The 25,400-nt window shown below is 54.8% G+C and overlaps 2 protein-coding genes across 2 annotated transcripts in view; one reads left to right on the top strand and one right to left on the bottom strand.

The window, feature by feature from the left end:
- LOC141998456 (butyrophilin subfamily 1 member A1-like) overlaps positions 1-25,400 on the bottom strand; it is a 321,911-nt gene that overhangs the window by 123,077 nt on the left and 173,434 nt on the right. The window lies entirely within an intron of this gene.
- Positions 9,411-12,339, top strand: LOC141998790 (maestro heat-like repeat-containing protein family member 7). The gene is made up of 6 exons (XM_074971774.1): positions 9,411-9,485; positions 9,667-9,759; positions 10,255-10,334; positions 10,774-10,879; positions 11,371-11,466; positions 12,220-12,339. The coding sequence occupies exons 1-6, from the start codon at positions 9,411-9,413 to the stop codon at positions 12,337-12,339; spliced, it is 570 nt and encodes a 189-aa protein (XP_074827875.1).

Here is a 25,400-nt window from a genome sequence, read left to right as displayed (position 1 = left end):
AGGATAATGACAATAAGACCCGGATTTGTAAGAGGGTGATTCATCATTGGCACAAACTACCAAGAGAAATGATGGATTCTCCATCTCTTGATCTCTTCGAATAAAGACTAGATGCCTTTCTGGAAAACATTTGAGTAAAAGAAAAGCCCAGCTCTTCTGATATACAGGAGGCCTTAGGATACGCAGGGGATCAGATTAAATGCTCTAATGGTTGCTTCTGGCCATAAAGTCAACTAACTTGTGAAAACCTAATTGCGGCCTGGGGAAGAACCTCTGTGTTCTACTGTGTAGTCGGTGTCATCCCCACAAGGAAGAGTCATTGAGTGGGGTGATCCAGGGGAAGCGGCTGAAACATCCAGTGTGGCTGGAGAGGGGCAGGACATCAGCACTGCAGGGGAGGGGTGGGTGTGGCAGTGACATGTGTCACGGAGTGCCCGGGCGATGCTCTGGAACTGCTCCCCATGAAGCCAGTCAGGACTCTGGGGCAGTCGCCTTCCGGTGAGCAGCCTGTCCGCAGGGCAAACAGCTCACACGGCTTCCACCTTCCTGGGTCTGACCTCGGAGCATTCAGCATCCTCTGCCCCTCCGTGTGCTTCCCACAGCGAGACCGCTCAGGCGGGGCTCCTGGGGAAGCCAGAGGGTCCTGCACCCCAACTTCGCAGTCAGACGGGACTCTCAGCCAGCCAGTAAAACAGAGGTTTATTAGACGACAGGAACATGGTCTAAAACAGAGCTTGCAGGTGCAGAGAACAGGACCCCTCAGCTGGGTCCATTTTGGAGGGCAGTGAGCCAGACAACCACGTCTGCCCTTCACTCCATGTCCTAGCCAGCCCCAAACTGAAAACTCCCTCCAGCCCCCCCTCCTCTGGGCTTTGTTCCTTTCCCAGGCCAGGAGGTCACCTGATTCCTTTGTTCTCCAACCCTTTAGCTCTCACCTTGCAGGGGGGAAGGGTCCAGGCCATCAGTTGCCAGGAAACAGGGTGTCGGCCATTCTCTGTGTCCAGACCCCTGCACACACCTGCCCTCTAGGGCTCTGCAGTGATCATACACCCTTACCCCACCCCCTAGATACTTAAGAACTGCATAAGGGAAATTGAGGCACCCCCACAATATTCGGAGGAACCATTAAGAACAGTCCCACTTCGTCACATCTCTCCCCCCTTCGAGATCGAACTGAGCGGGGTCACTTTAGGCGGTGACCTGGGGAAGTTCGAAGCCACCAACGTTCCCATGGATGCCCCAGCATCTCTGCCATTCCTTGGTAGGAGTTACACCAGGCCCTTCCAGTTTCACGCCCTCCCTTAGGTCGGGGGTGGTCGATAGCACTCGCAGGCCGCATGTGGGAAGGTTTCTGCGGCCCGCCCTTTGGCCACCCCAAAACCCCAGGGGGTCAAACTTGGATTGGGTCTTCTCCCCAACAAGCTGGCCAAACACAGCCACTTGGTTATAGGACTGTTTAAGTTTCTTAACAGCTTTCACTCCATCTGAGACCTTCTCAAAGCTATCCACACTGGGTCTTTCAACAGGACAGTCAGTGGATCCATTCACAACAGAGAATTTCTGGCTGTTAGGAACTGAAACTTTCTTGATTAAATCACTTTCACACCCTTCAGTTGCAGTAAACTGCTTGCAAAGACTCCATGAGGATTCCTTTCCCTAGGGCTTTTCTATGCAACAATTCACCCCTCCCAGAAATTCTGCTCTTACCCTCTTTACCTAGGGCTTGCTCTAGAGGAACACATTCCTGAGCAACAACAGACTCTTTCTGGGTCTCCCTTACATCCAGAATTACCTATGGCCCATCCGGTGGATTCCTACACAATCCCCTTTCAGGCAAACTGACAGACTTCCTAGATAAATGGTCAGAAGCCTTCTCCTTCCCTTTGCCACACACAAGTTCAGGAATCTTTTCCTTCTTGCTACAGGTTTCCACACCCTCCATAGGTAACACAATCACATCACCTTCACGCTCTCCTTGTGCCCTGGCTAGGATCTCACCCTGATTAGACAGAGTTGCGACACCCTTTCCCAACCACACACGAGCAACAGGCAAAATACAAGCACCAGAATTGTCTGGTCTCTGGGATTTTACATAGACACTAACTGGATGCGACCTAGTTACAGGGCCATTCTCCTGAGCAGACACAAACTTAGGGCCATTCCCTTCCTGGGCTTTAGCTGAATCCAGAACCAGCTCTGAGACAACTGCACAACGCTCAACCATCACAGGCTGCAAGGCCCCTTCTGTCTGCTCCACAGACCAAGAAGAGCCGGACACACTTTCTCCTTTACCAGACACACAGCTTGGGATCTCATTCCCCTTGTCCCAGCACACAAGGCTGATCACAGACACCTGCTTGGAAATCAGGGTAGCTCCCTCCACAGGCAAGTCAATACCTCTGACAGGCACAGGCACGTTTCCTTCACTGTCCCAATTCTCCACCCAGCTAACAGGTAAGGTCCAGGGACACTCATCTTCCACTCTCCTCGCCTTCCCACCCTGCTGACTAGACACAGCCATCAGCTCACAAGGCTGCCTAGGCTCATCCAAACTTTCCTTACCAAGCACCTTGCCACTCCCCACAGATCCCCTCCCCTGTCTGTGTCTCCCCCCACTCAGCTGGGGTCTCAGCTCCCCCTGTGCTCAGCGCTGCCCTTGCTGGGCCAGTGGGGGTAGGCAGCGAGCTCGCTGCTTTCCTCACTGCATCAGAGCCAGCGTGAGCCCCCTCTCCGGAGTGCAAGGGCGCAGGGAGCATCTCTCTGTCCCACCCAGCCCCAGGGGTCTGCTTACAGGCAGGCAGGTAGCCTGAGCCTAGCGGCTCCTCCCTGCTGCCAGCCAGGTCATCTGCATTTTCACTGACCATTTCCCTCTCCACCGATTGGTTCCCTGGATTCAAATTCAAACCCTTGGCCGTTACAGGAGCAGGGCCTGGATCCTGTCCCAAAGAGACACAGTCACCCCACAACAGGGTCTCGCAGCCGATATCCTGGAGAACCCCAACAACCAGCCAGCCCCACCCCTCCTGGGTCTGCACAGGGATCTGGGCCATAGGCAGGGCGAGGGGCTTCGTCCCTGGGACCCTCACCCAGCTCACACAGCCCCTCAACCTCTGAGGCTGCACCACCCAGGGCCTGACAACAGTTCTCTCTGTCCCAGGATCTCGCCACCCCAGGAATGTCTCCCCATTGACCATCACCTTCCGCTCCCACTGGGGGTCCGAGGGGCCTGGCCCCAGGAAACTCCACACAGACATATAGGTTGGGGTCAGGAGTGGGAGCCTGTCCACCTCCCCACCCATCTGGCCGACAGAGTCTATGGCCTTGGGACCCAGCAAGGGAGCTAGACACCGGGGCTTTTCCGCAGGGTCCCCCTGGTTCAAATCTCCAGCCTGCTCAAAGGCAGTGAGGTGGGCATCCACATCCCCCCCCCCCCCCAACCAGGGCAGCAATTTAGTCTCGAGGTTCCCTGCGGAACTGGCCCCCCGGGGTCTATCCCCACTCACCCCGGGGAGGTTCCCTAGGCCTCTCCGCTCCCCCACCGCCAGTTCATGCTGCTGCTGCTTCTGCAGCTCTTTCTCGGGCTCTCGCTGTCTCTCACAGTCCTCTTGCTCTCTCGGACTCAGCTCCAATCCCGTCCGTCTCCGATCCCCGGATGGGGAACCCGATCGTGAAGACCCTCGTCTGGTCGGGGACAGGAGTCTTGGGGATGCCTGGCTACTACTCCAGCTGCTCCCAGATCCTGCTATAGCCCCATTTGGGGTCAGGAATCTGTCCCTTAGAGCGGTCATCCTCCTCCAGCTGCACGATTAACTGTGCTTTGGTGAACTTTCCAATGCTCAACCCTCTCTTTTTGCACAGGGTTACAATGTCCTTCTTAAGAAGACGGTGACAGACCATCACTCCACTCTTCCCAAGTTGTTGTGGACTCACGGGCCTGTGTGCTCGCAGCTCCCCACGGTTTCCAGGGAAAACCCCTAGTGTGCCAGCCCTTCTCGAGGTCACCACCTCTTTGCCAGGGTCGAGCTGCAGACTCCTCCGCCCCTGGGACCGCTCGCTGCAGTCCCCCGGGGGACCCTGTTACTGCAAAAGTCCTTTTCTCTGGTCACACAATCCTAGGGGTTAACCGCCCCCTGAAACCGTCTCTCTCTGAATCTTCAGCACGCCTAGTCCCCATCAATCCCCCTTTGTTTTACTGCTCCCCAGTCACTTACTGCAGGAAGCGCCATCCACGGGGTGCAGTAGATCCCACCGCTGCCACCAGTTGTCACGGAGTGCCCGGGCGATGCTCTGGAACTGCTCCCCATGAAGCCAGTCAGGACTCTGGGGCAGTCGCCTTCCGGTGAGCAGCCTGTCCGCAGGGCAAACAGCTCACACGGCTTCCACCTTCCTGGGTCTGACCTCGGAGCATTCAGCATCCTCTGCCCCTCCGTGTGCTTCCCACAGCGAGACCGCTCAGGCGGGGCTCCTGGGGAAGCCAGAGGGTCCTGCACCCCAACTTCGCAGTCAGACGGGACTCTCAGCCAGCCAGTAAAACAGAGGTTTATTAGACGACAGGAACATGGTCTAAAACAGAGCTTGCAGGTGCAGAGAACAGGACCCCTCAGCTGGGTCCATTTTGGAGGGCAGTGAGCCAGACAACCACGTCTGCCCTTCACTCCATGTCCTAGCCAGCCCCAAACTGAAAACTCCCTCCAGCCCCCCCTCCTCTGGGCTTTGTTCCTTTCCCAGGCCAGGAGGTCACCTGATTCCTTTGTTCTCCAACCCTTTAGCTCTCACCTTGCAGGGGGGAAGGGTCCAGGCCATCAGTTGCCAGGAAACAGGGTGTCGGCCATTCTCTGTGTCCAGACCCCTGCACACACCTGCCCTCTAGGGCTCTGCAGTGATCATACACCCTTACCCCACCCCCTAGATACTTAAGAACTGCATAAGGGAAATTGAGGCACCCCCACAATATTCGGAGGAACCATTAAGAACAGTCCCACTTCGTCACAACATGACAAGGGCCTTTGGCAGGACCTCAGCCTATTGGACAAAGGTGGTGGGGAGGCGATGATCTCACAGAGAGATCTTGACATCAGCCAGGCAGGACAGGGATGCAGGACAGGGGCAACCTCGGAGACCCCTGTGGCTTTGCTTCAGCACGTCTCCTTCTCGAGGTCTCTCCTGGAGGACTGAGAGAGCATTCACTTTCCCATTCGTGAGCGCAAGGAGGACCCTCTTCGGAGTTTTCTCCTTTTCTTGTCGTGGTTTTGCTTGAAAACAGACGTCCCTGTATAGAAGGTAAGAGCCTCGGAGAGGTTTGGAACCTGTTCAGTCTGATCCATCAGGTGCCGGCTGATTTTTAGGAAAGGAAAACATTAGATTGTGGGGGCAGTATTTTATTTCCGACCTAGGACTTTGTCCCTTAGAATCACTGGGGACATTGGGGTTTCTTCTTTTTGTTTTCCCTTTTCCTCTGTCCCTCCTACCTTTCTCTTCTTGCTTCCTTTGTCCTTTTGCTCTGCTCTCTTCCCACCACCAGGAGCTCTGTTTGTGGAGCGGGGGCCGGGTGGGTTCTGGGAGGCCCTCACAGAGAGGAGACTGGAATAGGGCTCCGAGAGTGATCGCCTCGGTGGTGATCAGGGCCATTCTTTGGGCTATTTGATGAGAACCCTTAGCCTCCCACCCCTCAAAGTCTCAACCTTGATCAGCTGTGGAGGGGGCTATTGACAGGGAGGAAACTCTGGTCTTTGTTGTTCTCTTTTATGACCAAGCAAATAAGTCACAACCAGTTAAATGTCTGACCAATGTGGATGCTGCTCTCCATTCATTGTCTCGGAGCAGTTCATGATCCTCTCGAACATTCCAATTCTTCTCAAATACTTGCTGCATAATTACTAGGAACAATTGCTGGTCTGTAGCTCATTTGAGAGCAATTCTGCTACTGACTGGCTGCATTAGCTAAGACAAGTCCCTGCTCCTTTCTCAGCCTTCGTTTCTCCTTCTGTCAAGTACGAATAACAATCCTCTCCCACCTACCTCGCCATGGGTGGATGCTGGGGATCCACTGAAGAGTGTCACTTGGAGCAGTGGAGACTAGGCGGTGTCCTATCACACTGAGCCATATCCGATTATGACCTAATATTCAATTGGATTTGTATTTTATTCTTTTGAAATTGTGAAGAGCAGCAACTACTTAGCTCAGACTGAAGTATCTCATCTAATTTTCTAGATCATAGTTGGTTTCAGAGTAGCACCTTGTTAGTCGTATTTGCAAAAAGAACAGGAGGACTTGTGGCACCTTAGAGACTAACCAATTTATTTGAGCATAAGCTTTCGTGAGCTACAGATGCATCCGATGAAGTGAGCTGGAGCTCACGAAAGCTTATGCTCATATAAATTCGTTAGTCTCCAAGGTGCCACAAGTACTCCTTTTTCTTTTTGCTAGATCATAGTGTCTCCCCTTTGTGTACGACAAGACAGTTGACTGCACTGTGACAAACAAGAGATGCTCTTGTTTTGCAAACAAATATTTTTGCAAAGAATTTTCATCCTACTTCTTATGATTTCAAGAAACAAAGTGGTTTTGTCTGAATGGATTTCTGACAGAAAACGGTTTCCATGAAATGTTCACACCTTATTTCCTGGGCTTTATCCCTGCCTCTGGGGGGTTGTTGTCAGAACAGGAGTCAGGACTGTTGTCTTCTCTTTCTGGCTCCGTCACCACTTTGCTGTGTGACACCTTGGGTAGGTCCAATGGGAATAGGGTCAATTCTCTAAGTCCAGGCAGCAGGGAGCCTGGGTGAGATAAGGGATGTTAAGGCCATCTGCGAAGGAGAAAGGGATGTTTCCAGGTGTTGAATGTCAAGAATTCTAAACTTTGCTCAACTGGCTAGTCTCGAGAAACAAGAACTAGTTGGGGCCAAACTTCAACCATTGTCTTTTTTAAAGTCCATTCAGGGATGTGAGTCCCAGAGAGCCATAGAGATGGGGAGCAACTTGCCCAAAGTCCCACAGATCAATAGGCAGCAATGGAAGCAGGAGTGACACTCTCTCTCAAAGGCAGGGGGACCAGACATTAGGGCCTGGTTGCAATTGTCAGCTGTGGGAGGGGGTGTGCGGCAGTGGTTAGTGAAGGGGTCCATCCATGGCTCTGACACTCAGTGTGACCCTGTGGTCGTAGCTGAGGCCCGTTTGCCGTCAGTAGGGTTGGGGTCCCATCGCTACAGCCCAGTGGGTTTGGGAGGCTCCAGGAAGGTGTGTAAAGTGCTGGGATGTCAGGATCCTGGAGGCGCTGTCACCTCCGCCCTAGGGCAGTGTTCTGCACCCCCCTGCTGCTGGCTGAGTTTCTCCATCCCTTGGCAATAAGACAGACTCTTGTTTTCACAGCCAGTCGATCGCCCTCGTGTCATCACCCTGCCTGCTGGCTGGGCAGGGTAACTCCTGAGGTCACCATCCTCTCCAGCCTGCCTTGGGCTTGGAGAGTGAGGAGGAGGGCGTGGGACGTCTGCTGACCCTGAACATCCGCCATCCATCATCCCATCACTGAGAGCAAGTGAGTGGCATTCGGGTTCCTGGGCGGCTTCCCCTGTCTGTCTGGGGAGAGGCAGAAACGGGGAGAGACTATCTCCAAAGGGGGATTTCCTTTGCAAACAGCCCCCAAGAGCCCCTCCTTCTTATGCCAGGCAGGGGCTTCTCCAGAGCCATCTCCAGTGTGTTTGGAAATGTTCCAGCAATGGGGCTCCCAGCCCTTCCCTTGTGGGACACTGTTCCCCAGGCTGAGAGTCTCTGAGCTGGGCCAGACCCTGTGAGCTGCTGAGTCTGGAAATCAATGGGGAACGAGGAGGGCCCTGGTCTTCCTGTGCCTAGGATCTTTGTGACTTTGATGTGGGGAATGGTTTCCCAGGAGAAGTCCGGACTCCTGGGTTCTGTTCCTTCTCTAGCCTGGGTGGGAGAGTGGCCTGGGACGACAGGATGGGGCTGCTTGTCCAGAGGAACCGATGGTCTTTGGGACTGACCCCATTGCTGGAAAAGGATGAGACTTCCTGGATATTGCAGCAGCAGGGATTACGAGGGGGAAAGTTGGAAGCAGATCATGCAATAAGCTTCTGCTCGTGTGTGTAGATGGCAATCCCTCCACTCCTGTGGGGGCAGAGGGGGCGGCTGTGGTTGGAGCAGGGAGGAGGAGGGACGGAAAAGGCCCATGAGTGAAAGGCTGCCTTGAGCCCAGACTCACCCCTGCTCCCCACTCGGTTCCAGGATGGCCAGGCTCCTGCGGATGTTCAGGAGGAAGGGTCTGCAGGTGGCCCCAGAGCCTGAGGGAAGCAGCTGCCCCCTTCCCAAGGGGCAGAGCAAGCCCTGCGTCCCCGCTGGCGGGGAAGCAGCTCCCGTCCAGGCCAGACGGCGGAAGTGCCCGGCCTTCTGGAAAAGGAACCCGGCTCCCGGCGCAGGCGCCGAGCTGGGAGCGGCCCCGACCAGGCCCCAGTGGAGCTGGCCCAGGCTGCGGTTTTGCAGACAGGACCCAGCCCAGGAGGGGCGCCGGGCAGGGTGGCTCTGGGGCTGGTTGTGTGGGCAGCAGCGGCCCCAGGAGCCCAGCCCTCGTTCCCATCAGGAGGCATCGCCCTGCCCGGTCACTGAGGACCTTCCAGCCCCCGCAGGCCAGGAGGTGGAAGGTCCCTGTCCCAGCACCGGCAGCTCAGCAGGGGACAGCGGCAGCACCTGGGCCTCTGGCAGCAGCCAGGCCGATGGAGGCCACTGCTTTGTTCCAGGTGAGGAGCCAGGCTGGGCTCCGGGAGGGCTGAGGACGGGATGTGAACACCCTGGGCCCAGACGCTCTCCCAGTGATATGGAGGGGGTCCCCAGCCCAGGTGTCTGGCCTGAGCCGCGCGAACCCCACTGAGAGCAGCAGGAGTCACACAGCTGCTCCTTCCGCACGGGGACCTGGGGGTGGTGGCATGAAGAGCTGCTGCCACTTTGGTCCTTGCTGCTCCGGGCTGGGGGAATCGGCACCTCCCCTAGAGTCCTGGCCAGTGGAGGGGGGGCTCTGCTCTGGGCTTCTGAAGCTGTTGGGGGCTGAAGGCATCCCTGAGAAGGAGGTTTGGGGCCCGATCTGCCCTGGGTGCCTGAGGTGGGAAGGGGGGTCTTGAATCCTGCTCTGCCCACCATGCCCCTGTCCTTAACTCCCTGATGCAGGGACCCCCCTGGATTCGGAGCAGGAGGAAGGGGTGCACATGGCCAAAGATGAAGCTGCTCTCAAGGTCATCCAAGAGCAGCTCCAGTGCAGAGATAAGGTACAAATGTTCCCCACCTGGGCTGGAACCAAGATTGCCCTGTCCCTTCCCAGCATCCCCACCCCGTGCCGAGGGTCTTGTCCCTCCTGATCCACCACCCCTAATGGGGCCCTTTTACATCCATGATGTGGGACCCCCAAGATGCGGGTGTTTGTCCCACAACAGCCGAGGTCGTCTCCCCCCACAGGTGCTGTCCCAGTTCCTAATCCTGCTTGTGTAAGAGTGGTGGGGGATTTGGACAATAGGTGGGTCCCCACAATCCCCCATTGAGGCCTGAGCCCTGAGCCCTGGAGCTGGTTTAGGTGGGGCAGGAAGGTCCCTAGCTAACAGGTTCTCTCTCGCTATACCCCACTCCTGGTGGGTACAGGATGAGGGGCAGCAGCTCCTGTTCCTTCAGGCCATCTACCCCGCATGTCTGGCTGCACGGGAGAGAGGGGAGGACACGCTGGAGCCGCGCTGCTGCAAGGCGGCTGTGGTGAAGAGGATCGTGGTGAGTGATACACGCCATACGGCAGCTGGAGGGAGGAGAGAGACATGGGATTGGCAGGGGTATGGCCGGGCTCATGGGTGGGGGCTGGGTGGTGTTGGAGGGGGCAGCAGAGGACAAGGATTGCTGGGGCTGAAGACTTGGGAGAAGAGAAGGGAGAAATTGTGAGATTGGTCTGTAGTGGGCAGGGGGGGAATTGTGGGGCTGGAGGGCAGCTGAGAGTTGGGGACAAGGAATCACATGGTCCCAGCTCGGTCGTCGGGATGGGGCTGAATGAGGGCAGTTTTGACAGGGAGGAGGAGAGAAGAGGATTGGGAGTGAGCTGGGCAGGAATCCGGGAAGGGGGACAAGTCTGACGGGCAGGAAGGAATCGGAGGAGCGGGAGGTGGTGGGGGATCCTACTGGCCATGTGGGGCACTGGCTGTGTCATCTCCTCACTGGGAGGTGTCAGTCGGGCCTGAATCTCACACACTCCTTTGTCTCCTTCACGTCTCACAGGAGCTCATCGAGGAGCTTCCCGATGACTCGTCACCCAGTGCCGTCCTCGCCCACTCCCTGGCTGCAGTGGGCAACCTCTGGTACTGAGACAGCCCCACCCCCTCACCCCGCCGGCTCCCCTCACCCCAGTGCTGCTCAGGCCCAAGGCTGGGAGTCACCGTCACTGTCCCTCCCAGGTCACCTCCCAAGAGTGGCGCCTCTGGCAGAGATGGTGGGGTGGAAAGGTTCACTCTCTCCTGGCGGGGCTCTTCTTTTCACTCCCAAAACATGACAGGGGCCTTGGGGAGGGGCTCACTCCCGGGCTCCGATACAGGAGGGGCAGCTGGCTCCAGGGAACAGGAGCTATTCCTGTCCTGCCACTGTCTGTCTGTGACGCCTTGGCCTTGTCATTCCCTAGCTAAGTGCCTCAGTTTCCATTCTCGCCAGCCTGTGCCTCTATCCCTGTGGCTTGGTGTCCATGTTGGAGACAGTCCCACCCCCGTACTGCACAGTCTAATACCAGCTCCTCTCTCTTGCCAGCACCATGAAACCTGCCCTGGAGCCAGCCCTAGAGACCCACCTCTTGCGAGCTGCCCTTCACTCCGTCTTCACCCTGGGCACGGAGAAGGACACCACCGGCATCCAGGTGCCTCCTCCTCCTCCATCCTCCTCCTCTTCCAGAGTAGTCCTTGGTCCCTGCTCTCTTGATTTGCTGGAGCTCCAGCTTTAGGGGTGGGGTAGCGGAGATGGAACAAGCTGCAGGCTTGGATCCTTCCCTCCAGCAGGGAAGAGATTACCCCTCCCTTGGGGATTTCTTTCTTTCTTTCTTTCTTTCTTTCTTTCTTTCTTTCTTTCTTTCTTTCTTAAGCCGTGTTTTGCCCAGAAGCCCAGCTTCCATCCATAGCAACTTGGCTGTTTCATACTCTTCTGCCTACAAGGCCCTCTGCAGAGACCTGCTAAGCTCATGGATCAAAGGTCCAGGGGTCATCAATTCTTGCGAATTGCCTGCAGTGGGATGTGAAGGAGAGAGGCCGGGAGATGTGTTTGGGAGTTTCCCCAGTACTTCCCAGAGACCCCTCTTCCCATCCTGTGGCAGGTGTAGGCCCAGGCTCCCTAACTCTGACCCATGCTTTGCAGGCTCTGCACAAAGTCATCCCAGAGGTCCTGGATGCCATGCTGGGGAACCTGCTGGCAGAGTCCCCAGACACAGACAGGCTCCACTTCATCTTGGAGGTGAGCCCCATTTGACCTGAACTCTTTGGGGGACTGGTAAGGAGAGACTGGAAGATGCATTTTCTACTCTGTCCTCCTAGCTGGGTCCCCAGTGGGCCGTCCTTGGTTGGGGAGCTCAGTGCAATGTAGTGTCAGGTCCTTCCTTCTTGAGGGACAGAGTAAGGAGCTGGGACTCCAAGCCAGAGCTCTGCCTGGTTCTGCTGAGCACTAAGCACAGGGCTCCTGGCTGTCTTGGGGAGTGAGAGTCTGAAAACCCACCCTTCCCCCGCCCCTCCAACACACAGAGCCCATGAGATTCGGGAGATGGTTCTCAGAGAAGAGGCACATACTCCTTCCTAGAGAAACAGGAGGAGCCCAGGGAATCAGCCCTTCCCTCTGATCTGCTCTGAAATTCCTGGGGGGATTGTGCTCTCAGTCACTTCCTACATCCCCCCAAGGATTTGCTTAGCAGGGAAGGGCCGAGGGTTCAGTCTTCTTTCTGGTGAACTGTTCAGGAATCAGGAGTTCGGGGAGGATGGGACCAGCCCCGACCCCGAACATTGTCCCAGTCTAGAGAGACGCTGAGAAGTTGTGACCTGAAGGGTACAAGCTGCGTCCTGGGGGAAAGAATCGCCTTCTAAAGCTCTGCCATCAATGACTCAGATATTCCCCCCTGCGCAGAATGTCTCAGGCTCCTGGGGCTGGGGGCATGGGGCTCATTTGCAAAGCGGGAGCAGCTGGCCACTGAGTCTGACCTGCCTCCTTTCCCCACAGCATGTCAACCTCTGGGTCGTGTCCAGGGTGTCGCAGGAGCGAGCCAGGGCTATCAGGAGCAGCACAGCCCTGCTGAGATACACAGTCACCCTCCCTGAGTTTGACGTAAGTGAGCTCTGAGCCCAGCTTGCTGGCTCCAGGCGGAGGCGGGCTGGCTCCAGCGGACTGCAGGATCTGCTGCTGCTGCCGGGGCTGTGGCTTAGGAGGGTTCTTCACGGGGAGGTAGAGTCATAGCAGAACTGAGCTAGGGTTGAGTCAAGTTCTTTTTGTCCTGGTTCAGTGTTGTCCCTGGGCCTTTAAGGGGACCATGCTCCAGCTGCGGGCTCCCTTGGCAGCAGAGCAAATGAAAGGTCGATCTCAAGCTCCTCTCCCCCAGCATCTCCTGCAGAGGGGCTAAGAGGAAGGAGCCCTCTGGCCCAGGGGGGACAGGGAGCTGAGAGGAAAATGCTGATGGAGTCCCCTCTGCTCTCCCTTCCATTAGATCTCAGCCAAGTTCCCTCAGATGGGGCACCATGTGGCCCAGCTGGCTCTATTTGTCAGCGAGCCAGACAAGGAAGTCAGCCGGCAGGCCAGGGAGGGGACTTACCGGCTCTACCAACTGCTGCTCCAACAGAGGGGTAAGGAACCCAGCTGGGACACGGAACCCAAAAGGGGACTGAGAGTGACCACAGGTTGATAATGGGACCCCAGACCATTTCTCTCAGACTGACCCCAGCTGGAGGACAAGTCTCTCTCTGCCTCTGTTCTTCTCCACTCCACTGTGCAGCCACCAATGGGATTGGAAGGACACAGAAACTGCAACCAGAATGAGGAGAAAAGTCTCTCTCTCTCTCTCTCTCTCTCTCTCTCTTCCAGGGCTGACCATACATGACGCGGAAGATCTCTGGTGCTATGACTGGCACCAGGACAGCAGGCTATTGGGCTACAAGAACACAGCCAGAGTGGGGGAGGTAAGGGCACTGTGCCAGGGCATGACACAGCTCAGGGAGTGTGGCTGGCTGGGTTCCCTGCAGTGGATGCCTCCTGGAGACAGGAAAGGAGCCTGCTCCTTATTTCCAGCTCAGAGTTCCTCATCCAGCAGCCAGTGGGACAGGCTGGTGCTAAAGGTCCCACATTGTTGCCTTGATTTGAGGAGAATCCCCCGTGGGTGAGTTAAGATAGGATTATGGCTCTGGGTGTCTCTCTGCTCCTTGTCCCCCTGGCTGATCCCCAAGTGTCTGAGAGGAGAGCACTGGGTCAGTCAGTCACGATTGCTTGATCAGACCCTTGTTTAATTCCCTGCACCCTGTAGAAGCAGAGAAAGGAGGTGGGCTTTGCCCAATTCCATTGCCGGCCAGGAAGCAGAATGCCCCAACCTGGGAACCGGGTAGGGGACATATTGAGCTCCAGAGCCAATATGGACCACATGCGCCCGCCTCATGTCTCCAGACCTGGCCAGGGAATGGCAGAGTATCTGGACCTCAGCCACTGTTCCAAAGAAGCACATTGTCACTGAGCCAAGTTGCGGCTACTTGCTGCACAAGTAGAAAATCAAAGACACCCCCCTGCCCCCGTCTCACAACTGTGGTGAGAATATCCAAACCTTCGAACACACCGTAACACAGTGCCCCCAGACTGGAGTCAAAGGTGAAATGGGTGATTTCCATAACATCACAGAGGAGGCCTTGGAATGGCTCCTGGATCGACAAGGGCATCTGCAGAACGCTCCTCCACAAACGCCCCGTGAGAGAGACCGTGTGAGCTTGTCCCGCCTCCCACACGCTGAATTGCTGCAGCGGAAGAAAATTCTCCGAGGAGCGTCTGGGATGGGGACTGGGCCATGAGTCTCCTTGTCCTTGTCAGGCTGCAGGTTGGATTCCCCTTGAAGAAACCAAGGAGCTGCAGAGGCCATAGCCAGCAACTAGAGAAATCGCTTAGCTGGGGGAAGAGACCTTTGGTCTGTCAGCTCCAACCCCCTCCCCCCACAACAGCACACACAAACTCCTCTAGCCGCTGAGGTGCAGGAGATCTCTCCGCTGGAAGCAAGACAGGGTCCCCTGTCGTCTCTGTGCCCTGCACAGCAGAGTGGGCCTGCTCACACACATTAGAGATCCATTTCCAGCCCATCCTGGCCCCTGCCATAAATTGCCTTCCCGAAAGAGCCACTGGAGGCTTTGGTCCCTCAACATCTGCGACCTTTTAATAAAGGGGCTTCCCTGAGCCCTGGGACCCTGAAAGCCTCCTGGGGAATGAAGTGCCTTGGCCACAGCAGCTCTCTTCCCTGCCCTTTGGGGCACTAGACGCCATTGTACCGCCAGGATTTGGAGGCTGGCTCTGGGCAATCAGCTCAAGCCTCATGTCCTCTTGGTTTTAGGTCTTTGGAAAATTCTTCTCTGTCGAGCAGAGAAGATCCTTCCTGCGGACAGCAGTGCTGGCCATCCACGACCCCCTGCTGCGTGTCAGCCAGGCTGGGCTGGTGCTCATCTACTCCCTCCTGGGAGAAGCCCAGCAACTGATGGGGGACACGGTAAGCAGCTGTAATCGACTGAGGAGCTTGGGGTGGGGCCCAGGGCCTCATTCCCATCCTATCGCCATTCGTTGGCCTGGTAGCAAGGAGCCTAGTGGGGACTTCTGGACTTCATGGACTTCTGTTCTTAGGATGTGGTGCTCTGCTATCAGTCCTGGGAAGGACAGGAGAGTCCCCTAAGTGCCCTCTGGGAACCTTTCCTGCCCCACAGAGCTGCACCCATTTCCCCATGGCCTAGTGTCCATGTCACCCGAGCCACCATTGAGAGTTGCTCCCATCCCTGGCAGCCTGGGAGGCCAAGGACTGACTGGTGATGGTGACTGAGCAGGAAGGGCTGAGGCACATGGGCGTGGGAAGCTGGTCTTGCTGCTGGTAGGGCTGGACCCGCTCTCAAGAGATTGGGAGGATTCAGTCAGCAGGGGCTGCTGACCTGTCCCGTTCCCCAGGGCTGCCATCAGCTTTTGTCACTGGGGTGACTTGGAGAAAGGTCTCAACCTCTCCCCAGCCCACTTCACTGCTGCCAGAATCCCTCCCGCCCCCCGCCATCCTTCTAGAGCCCCCTCTCTGCCCTACCTGGGTGGGGATGGAGGTGGGGGTGGAGGAGAGGGTTCTCCGAATTTGAGCGGTGTCCCCAGGTGGGTTGGAGGTGGAACAGCTGTCAGGGGCACTGATGGGGAGGTGGCAGGAGCTCACCCTACAAGGAGGGGGGTTGGCACTGGAGGTCACGAGAGAGGACAGTAAGCCTCCATCCTGGGGGTCAGGAGGGTGAATCTACCACTCAGACATGAGCAGCTGCTGGGTGGAAATGATGGTGCTGGTTCCAGGTGCCCTTCATCCTCCCTGATTCCTGGGGAGTGTCTCAGTCTCTGCCATGTTCTCTTTCCCCTGCAGCACGAGGATGTCACAGCCAAGGTCATGGGCCAGCTACACAACATCCGGCACTTGCACCAGGTGCCTGAGGTGCTGCAAGGGCTGTGGCTCATCTGATGATCTTACAGGTTCCCCTCCCTGTTCAGCAAGTCCCGCTCCCTGCTGCAGGTACTGCTCTGTCTCACTGTAAATGGGGGGCTAGTGGAAGCGGAAATGGAGGCCCCTGGCACTCACAGAAACTCTCTCCCCTCTCTGTGGAGCTGGGTCCTTCCCTCGGCCCCCCAAATTCCTTCATCTGGGGCAGGAGCTCTTTCCCTCACACCCATACCCCTCCCCTCTTTCCTTGATCTCACCCCCATCCCATTCCCCGTGCTCCCAGGCAGAGATCTTCCTGCCCCATATGGCGCAGAAGGACCTTTGGGTCAGGGCTACAGACTGTCTGCCCAACTGAAGCTCAGGAAGCTCCACATTTGAGGAGGTGAGGATGGGACAGAGGCTCAGGGCTAGCTTCATCTCTTGCCCTTTATTCTTCCTTTGGCCCTTCTCTGGGCTCTCAGAGTCTGACATGAAGAGGAGCCTCCTCCCCCCATGTCTTCTAGGCCCTGGGGTGTGTGACAGCCTCCCAGATGGGTGCAGTCAGAAGCTGAACCACCTCAGGGAGCAGTGGGGACAGGTCTCTTGTCCTAGGAAACCAAGCAGAGGTAGTACTCAAAGAGGCTGAGAGGGGAGAGCCCGCTCCCTCATGGAGGTAAGAGCCATTGACTTCTTTGGGCATCTGGGTCTCTTGGGGGAGAAATGGGATCCCTGCTGCATAGCCTGGCTGGGAGCTTCCCCCATCCCTGGGACAGAGACATCTCCATCAATGTGCCACCCTTGTTTTTTTCCTAGCAAGAGGCTCCCCAGAGAACTCCTCAAACCTGTTCTCCTGGGAGGGTTTCTGGGAGGAGGCTCCCGTCCCTCAGTCTCCAACTCCATCATGCAGTCTCTTTCACCTAACATCTCCGCTCTCCAGCTCCACTTCCCACAGCGGGACAAACGGACCTTCAGCTCCTAGAGAACAGACTCTGACCTCCTTCTGATCAGCAATGGGGTTTCACCATCCCCTCAGCAAACCTGTCAGCTGGGCTGGACCGGATTTGAAGGAGGAGGGTATCTAACAGGGTGGCTTGTACTGTGGCTGCCTAGCCTGGGGCTAGGCCAAATTGATGACTACAAGTGAGCCCCACCTGAGAGGAAAGAAGGGAAAACAGCAGCAAAAGTCCAGAAGCAGAGCGAGCTGTTCAGTAGACGGCCTTGGGCCAAACCCTGGAATCCAGGGTAGGACTGGGTTCTCTCACTGTCCCTAAGGAAGGGGACATAGAAGACCATAGAAACCCAAGAAGGGCAGGCCGAACCGAAATCAGGCTGAGGAAGAACTCCCCACGAGGGTGGAAGGCCTTGTTTCTGTTCAAGACATTTTTGGACTTTGTTTGCAAGAAGCATGACCCAGGAAGGAGTGGAGTAAAGGACAGTCACCTGGTTGGAGGGCTGAGTTCCCAGCCAACAAAGTGCAAGAGCGAGTATCAGCGGGGTTGCTAGCCCAGCTAGAAAGCGGTGACACGAGGCCTGGCCAGCATCTAGCGGTGAGTGAACTCTGTTACACACCCAAAGTGGCTGTGTGTGGAGCCCTGTGTAGCCTCTTCTGTGGGAAGTTCCCATGGGTCAGTGGGGCCGGAATCCCTCCTGCTCCTTTGGTCTCTTTGGGCTTCCCACGAGATGTCTGGTGAACTGCCCTTGGACTCTGGGCCCAGCACCGCTCAGAAATTATTCGCTACCTTCAGAGAGACAGGGCACAGCTCAGCCTGTTGGGTAGGTTGGAGACTCACACTTCACTGGAACACACAACACTGAGGTGGTTTGGGAAGCATAGTAACAAAGGAGAGATTTAAGTGATACTAAGCAAGAGGAAGAGACAAATTTCAAAGAGAGAAACAAAACACAACACACTTTGTCGTGACTAAAACTGAATCTTAACAAGTCACAATCTTTGCCTTAGTAGTTTCCAGACTAAGATCTCAGCTTTCCTAACAGACCTTCTTTGATGTCCCTGTAGGGTAGAAAACTTCTCTGTCGAATCAGCTGATTTGATTGCTTCGTCTTCTGGTTTCAGACCCTCTGTTCTCCTTCTGGGGTGCCTGGACCCTGATTGTAACATCTCTCTGGCCCAGCCTCTTACCCAGATGTGTGCTGCAGCCAGCCCAGCGCAGGGAGCAGCGGGGACAGATGATCTCCTCCTGTCAGACCAAGCAACATGGGTCCCATTGAGGCTTAGATGGAAGATCCCAGGCATCTCCTGGAGGTAAGAACCGTCCACTCTTCTGGGCACTTGGGGCTGTTGCAACAAAGAGGGAGCTCCTGTTCCATAGCCTATTTGTCCTCATGACTGTGTTTTTTTCTTCTCAGAGGATGCATCCGGGACACTGGAGGCTGTTTCGTGCAGGAGGTTTGAGTGGGGAGAGATCACTCACTGTCCTGACCCATGGGTCATTAACCCAGGTCTGCAGGGTTCCTGGGAGCAGCCACCCTCCAGCACACCACCTGGAAGCCTACGAAAAACTGCTTAGCTAGGACTGAAGAAGTCCAGACCCAGTTTGAGGCTCCTATTGGCAGAGTCCCAGAGCAGCTTATCGGCCCCCGGGACCTCCTTAAACCAGCAGCAGGAACAAGAAGCTGTCTGAACAGCCGAGCTCCTCCCTGGCTCTGGACCGTGTGTTGGCTGTTCCTGCTCCCACTCCCCAGGCTTGATTTCCTGGCATCCGGACTCAGGGTGACTCACCTGACTTGAGGTTCTGAACACAATTTGGTCTTTTGCTTCTGCTCTTCCACTGTCCTGACCCAGCTGACTCTCGACTCCTGTCTTGTGAGTGTGGACTCTGCCTCTGAGCACTAGGTCTGGCTGCCCATGACCCAGCCATGACACTGACTTTTCTACAATTCCTCCAATGCCCTTTTCTGCTCTCCAGCTCTGCTCTCCCAGCAAGACACACCGATGCCTTGGCTCCCAGAGTCCTGCTTGCCTGCTAGTCAAGGGCTCAGGGGGAGTGCTTGTCTTGCCCCCTCCCCCACCACAGCTGCTTGTCCTCGGGGACTCTCCCTAGCGCAGAGGAGAATCCGTCCTGGCAGCAATTCAGGAAGTCACAGAAGGGACGGTCTGCTCAGCTCCCTCTGCAATGCCACTGCCCGAGACCATTAGGAGTGGGTGCCCAGTGACGGCGCCGGCAGCTCCTTGAGAGACTCCTGGGGGCAGGGTAGTCGTGTTTCACTGTGACCGCGGGAAGCCATGCGAAGAGTGCGGCATTGAGGAGACTCACCTGCTGTCCCAAAGGGTTTCTGTTCTCCTGCACGGTCAGACTATGGGGCCAGGTTGCAGAATGGGGAAGAGCTGTTTGGTGATGAGTCGGAGGATTCACCATAGAGGTGGCAGCAGCTGCAGATCCTGGAGTCCCTGTGGTAGGGTTACCGTGCGTCCAGAGTTTCCTGGACATGTCCGGCTTTTTGGGTTTTAAATTGCCCTCCGGAGGAATTTGTAAAACTCTCCAAAGGGCTGGGATTTCCCTCCCAATGCAGCACTCTGGGGGCGGAGGGGGAGCTGCGCACTCTGCTGGGGAGCAAGGCACTGTGTCTGGCTCCGCACCCCAGACACACTGCTCTGAGCAGCAGGGTATGGGGGCCGGGGGGGCTGGAGAAGGGGCATGGGGTCCCAAGGGACAGTCAGGAGACAGGGAGCAGGAGGGGTTGGATGGGTGAGGGGTTCTGGGGGGAGTCTGTCAGGGGGTGGGCTTATGAAGAGGGGTCGGGGGAGTCAAAGGACAGGGAGCGGGGCGGGGTTGGACGGGGCGGAGGTTCGGGGGGGGGAGTCAGGGGCAGGGAGCAGGGGGGATTAGATGGGTTGGGGGTTCTGCGGGGTCAGTCAGGGGACAGGGAGTGGTTGGATGGGTGTGAGAGAGCCGGGGGTCTGTCAGGGGGCGGGGGTGCGGATAGGGGGCGGGGCAGTCAGGGGACAGGTAGGGGGTGGAGTTCTAGGGGGGCAGTTAGGGTGGAGGGGTCTAAGGAGGGGGCAGTTGAAGACAGGGAGAAGGAAGGCTTAGATAGAGGGCAGGGTCCTGGGAGGGGGCGATCAGGGGACAAGGAGCAGAGGGTGTTGGATGGGTTGGCGGTTCTGTGGGGGGCAGTCAGGGGGCAGGAAGTGGAGGGAGTAGATTGGGGGCAGGGCTACAACTCCCCCCCCCCACCCTCGGAGTGTCCTCTGTTTTGAAAGTTCAAATATGGTAACCCTACCCTATGGGCCCAGCTTCCACTCCTGAGAGTTCAGGCGAACCTCCCCCTGTTCTCAGGGAGTCTTTGGCTTTGGCGGCTGGGCCTGCCTGCCGAGACAGAGGACTCAGTGTTTCCATCAGGCTGCTCAGTTGCAAATGCAGCCGTCCAAAGACGGGAAGAATGGAAGCGAAAGAGCAAAGCTGGACCCTCCGCTGAGCTCCTGCAATCAAGTGAGCACAGCCTGGGAGAGAGGAGGGAAAGCTCCAAGGTGGCTGGTGGCTGCAGGGAGCCAGGGGAGGAGAAATAAATAGTTCATGATGAATCCTACGGGCTTTGTCTTGTGTGGTGAAGGGTTTCAAATGGGTCTAGTTACTATCACATTCAACTTTACAATCGCTGTGTCTGATTGAAGGGCAGGTCTAGAAAGGTCAGAGGTCACTCGAGGAGCTTCAAGTCTCAGATTCTGTCCCTATTGCCTGCTTTGACCAGCTGATCTCAACCCAACACCTCCCTGGTCGCAGTGGTGAGCTCTTTTCCTCTTTTTCTGGATTAGCCGCCAGCATGGGGAAAGGATACATGTGGCCAAGGAAATGGAGAGGCATGGGGGTCACTTGCAGAGGCATGCAGATAACTTGCAGAGTTGCCTGTTCATGCAGTTCCTATGGGGGAAGCACGGTAGGGTACCGTGCACTCCGGGGCACCATTTCCAATTTTGGTAGTGGTGGGGAGGATAATTTCACCCTGATTCCAGGGGCTACTTAGGCACCTGAAAACTCTAGTGTTTTGACAGATAACTTAGCAATGAGCTGACAGGAACACTTGCCAGACTGCTTTCCGGGGAAGACAGCTATAAGAATGGGTCCAGGGAATGGTTCTGTAGCTCTGAGCTGTTTGGACACTTTCAGGGAACATTCCCAATGCAAGACAGAGATCCCCAAAGTTATCCTGGGTAACCCTGAGAGACTTGTGGAAAACTAGCAGATACCACATCTCTGCTGTCACTTTGCACTGACAAACTCGGACTGTCCGAATCTGTTCATGTATTTTACCTGCTTTAACCTCTCAAGAACTTTCACATATAAAAGAAAGAAAATTAAAGAAATGACATAGTTACACCGATATAGGGCCATAGTGTAAACCCGACCTCAGAGTTGTCCCATTGAAATGGAATTATTCACAGCAGTAATTAAAGTTAAATATGCATGTAAGTGTTTCCAGGGCCAAGATTAAGGCCACAGCTTATGAGAGGTGCAGACGCAAGAAGAGAAGAGCTGTGCAAAAACTGAAATGCCACTTGGAACTTGGCCCAAACAATGCATCATGAAAAATAAACTCATCTTGTTGTACAGTAATAGAGCTGGTTCAAAAGGGTTTTACACTGACAATGCAACCTTTTAATTAAAAATGCCACTTTGGATTACATTGATCATTTGAAAAAAGTTCCCTTTTTAAAAAAAACATTTTGGATTTCTCTGCCCACTTGAGAGAGAACGTGGAGTTTTTCCCACCAAAACGAAACAAAAATTTGATCATTAAAAACATTTCCAAATAAGTCTGAAGAATATCGGGGGGTGGTGGGGGGAAGCGGTTTCTTCTTCAATTTTCATGAACCTCCCCACCCCCGCTATTTTTGACCAGTTCTAATTATGAATAAATGTCTGTCTGTCCATGAATGATAAATATGTCTGCTTCTGAAACATTGACAAACAACGGCTCTCATCAGGAGCACTGAGGTCACATTACGCAGAGAAACACCCAGGCCTGCAGGGTTCACCTTTTCAAAGACATAAACCGCCCCAGGACGGGAATGTCACACACAACACAGCGTGACTGGCCCGGGTTGGTTAGGTGCATGTTTTGCTGTTGCTGGCAAATTGTGCTTTTTTGAGGTGGGGGGGGAGTTATATTTGAAAGGAGTTCTTCATCCTCTCCCCTCTCTCATACAGGGGTGCCGGAACAGGGGAGACCAGGGTCCACCACTTTTTACTGGCAATAAGTGTGAGCGACTGGATGATGGGGGAGAGAAGGTAGCGGGGTCGGGGGGTGTTTGGGGGCAAGGGGTGGCGTGAAGTGGGAGCTCAGAGAGAAAGGCGGTGTGAGGGGGGGCCTCAGGGAAAGGGGTGGTTTGAGGGGGCAGGAACTTGAGGAGAAGGGGTGGCACAGGGGCTGGGCCACAGTTTGGGTGCCAGCAGCCCCCCCACACTTTTAGGAAGCTTTTGCTCATCCTGCCCTCATCCCAAATTAATTTGTTACAGTAAGAAAACTTTGAGCAACAAGGAGACTCAGAAACCCACAATATAATCGCCAAAATCCTCACCCGCCTCTGGAGCTGGGCAAACAGAATTTTTTGGTCCCTGGCAATTCCAAAAAAGAGATGGAAAAAAACCAGTTTCAGGTTGAACAAAACTAAAATGTTTCCAAATTTTTGATGAACCAAAGAGCTTTAAAAAAACAAACAAACAAAAAGACCCAGGAACATTTCAAGGGTTGTAACTTTTTGAATTTTTAAAATAAAAGTGAAAGACATTTTTAAACAAAAAATTGTTTCAAGCTGAAAAATCAAAATGGTTTGTTTGGAAAGTGTCTCAATGAAATGCTTCGACTTGTTGAGAACCCGGGGGAGGGGCTGGATGTGAACAATTCAGCAGACTGGATACGAATTCGCAAACTGCTGAATCTTCATCTAAACCTATTTGAGGCAAAAAATGCAAAGTTTCGCCCAGTCTAGTCCCCACCATTGAGGGGCACCATAGGAGGGATCAGCTCTTCTAGCTGGTTCCCCAGCCCAAGTCTGTCTCCATTTAATGGGTCCCTCCCCGCACTCCGGTTTAGGGTTGCCAATTTTAATTGGCCGTATTCCTGAAGATTTTATCACATGACATAATCTTTCATTCAAAATTAATCTTTAATTCCTGCAGACTCCTGGTCACCCTGGAGGATTGGCAATGCTGCTCCAGTTTCCTGGGCCACACCCGTGTCCCCACCTAATGGATCCCTTCCTCTGGGTTCCAGGGGGAAGCGTCTGTCCTCCATGAGCAGGTCTCCTTCCCCATTCTCCAGGGCTGGGTCTTGATTCCTGTTTCTGGTTCCCTGGGCCTGGTCCCCGTCCCTGTCACACACTGCAGGGAGCTCCGATTCCTGGGAATCCTGCCGACTTCCAGGCTGTGGGGAGGGATGAGTCAGCAGCTTCCTGAAGACGAGTTGCGAGTAGGCAAACGCTTTCCCTCTACCTTTCCAAAACCCACATAGGTACAGTAAGACTAGCACCCCCACCACTGCCACCACTCCACGCACCATGAGACGATTCCAGGACGCTGGTTCTGAAACAAAAGAGAGAGAAAGGCCCCATGACTAAGGGACTCCATTAAATCATCCCACTGCTGCCATGAGGATCCCAGAAGATGAAGACGTTCCTGGGATACAGTAAGAGCTGAGCTGGGCCGTGCGCACATGGGCACTACTCAGAGCAGCGGGAATGAGATAATGAGATCCTTATAACCAAAACCATGAAGAGCCTGGCAATACATTGAGATCAACCGTCCACAGTGGAGAGTCCCAGCAGCCCTGACCCACGGGGCGCAGCTGGGACTCTCCATGTTAGGGCATGGGCAGGGTAGTGGGGGGATGGCAGTTGAGGGTTGCTGGGGGGAACAGGGGCCATTGCTTATGAGGCTGGGGCAGTGGGGAGGGGAGGGGGCATTTCTCCACTTGCTGCCCCCTCCATCTGGGAGAAGCTGCGCCAGGGGCCAGTCCCAGTTCACACCCGTGCAGTGCTTCTGCACTCGGGGTTTGCAGTGGGGCACCGACATGGCTGAGACACTGCTGTGCCAGGGGCCAGAGCCCCTCCCCTCACTGGGGTTATGGATCAATAATTACAGGGTCACTGGAGCAGGGGTTCTGGACTCTGGGCTCCCAGCTGGGGCCCAACCCACTGGGCTGCAGAGTCAGTCTCACTCCCACGCTCTGGCCCATGCCCATGGCAGTGTTTAGACGTACAGGGTGTCTTCAGCAGGAGAGATTGAGGGAGCCCCACACCAGACACCCGGAGCCCAGTGGTTCCAGCCCTAACCTCGGGGGGGGACCCATATTCCAGTTCCTGCCCCACATCCCACGGGGGGATGGAACCCGGGGCTCCCCGCTGAGGGCCCAGCCACAGGGCTAAAGGCTGGAAGGGAAGCGGCGGCACCTTTCCGTTCATTGAAACTTGTCAGCAAACTCAACATGGATTCGCGAATCGTTTCTGTCAACCCGAAATATAATTTTACAGCAAATAAACTATTTACCCCCCAAATTACATGCAGCTTGACTTCAACTTAATAGCCGAAATCCCAGTGACTTGCAGTGAGTTACTGTCAACACCTCCAGAAATGCACAGTTACAGGCAGGGCAGGCTCAGGACATCAGCTATGAAACACTTCAGAGCTGCTGTTAAATTTGCCTTGGGTAGAAAAATTTCCCCACGGGCTCCCATAGACTCTTTTACTGAAGGCTGCTTGGAAAAAGATACAGCCAGTCGTAATTAGTGACACTAACAAGGAACTAGTCTGAATGAAAGAGACCTTGGAAGAGACTAGCTGCAGAGTTATGTGAATTCAGGGGACATCTTTACCTGGTAGTCGTGGACTATTTTTCCAGGTAGGTCGAAAGAGTGTACTTGAAAGACATAACAGACCAGAGTGTTATAGAGCAACTGAAGGGCACTTTTGGGCATTTCAGGGTTCCAGAAGAACTTGTGACAGAGCATGGACCACAATTCAGAGAAGTAGAATTTAATTTATCCAAACAAAATATGATCTTCCTCATATTACGAGAAGCCCATATTACTGACAAGCGAATGGAGAGGCTGCGAGAGCTGCACAGACAGTGAAGAATATCCTTCAGCAGGAAGATCCATTCTTTGCTCTACTGAGTTATAGATCAACCCCAATCGCAGCTACTGGATATAGTGCAGCACAACTCCTGATGGGAAGACGACTCAGAACTACCCTCCCAGCTTTGGAAAAGAATCTATCTCCAAAGTTGCCAGACACGTAGAGAGTAGCCAAATTGAATAAAAAGGGAAAAAAAGTTTACAAACACTTTTACAACAGACATCACTTAGAAAACTACCAGGCCTAGAACCTGGTGACCATGTTTGTGTCAAACTGGATGGAGAAAAAGAATGGAATACTCCAGCTGTTGTAAAGAAAAAGAATTCAACACACTGATTGTATGTGATCAAGACCGAGAGAGGAGAGTTCAACAGAAACTGTCAACATCTACAGTTTGTTCCTCAGAAAGAACAATCAACTGAGCAAACTCTACAGATGGTGGATGCAGAACAAGAAGATGACTCAAGGATTCCAGACTGACCACAGTCAGTTGGTGGAACTAATGGACAGCCAGATGACCAAGCTGTTACCTGTTCGGGTCATGTAATTAAAAGACCAGCACCATTCAGAGACACCTACCAGACTGATCCACACTGAACTTCAAAGACAGTGCGATAATGTAAACATTATAAGTGGTA

Source organism: Natator depressus, chromosome 14 (genome assembly GCF_965152275.1).
Source record: "Natator depressus isolate rNatDep1 chromosome 14, rNatDep2.hap1, whole genome shotgun sequence".
In the NCBI taxonomy this organism is placed as follows: Eukaryota; Metazoa; Chordata; order Testudines; family Cheloniidae; genus Natator; species Natator depressus.
The sequence above is the reverse complement of the archived record's forward strand: the minus strand, read 5'-3'. Positions and strand labels throughout refer to the sequence as shown.

Excerpts from the sequence above, each read along its gene's own strand:
- LOC141998790 (XM_074971774.1), top strand. The coding sequence starts at position 9,411 with ATGCGGGTGTTTGTCCCACAACAGCCGAGGTCGTCTCCCCCCACAGGT. Across the intron at positions 9,760-10,254 it reads CTGTGGTGAAGAGGATCGTG|GAGCTCATCGAGGAGCTTCC; the intron begins GTGAGTGATACA and ends CACGTCTCACAG. Across the intron at positions 10,335-10,773 it reads GCTGCAGTGGGCAACCTCTG|CACCATGAAACCTGCCCTGG; the intron begins GTACTGAGACAG and ends CTCTCTTGCCAG.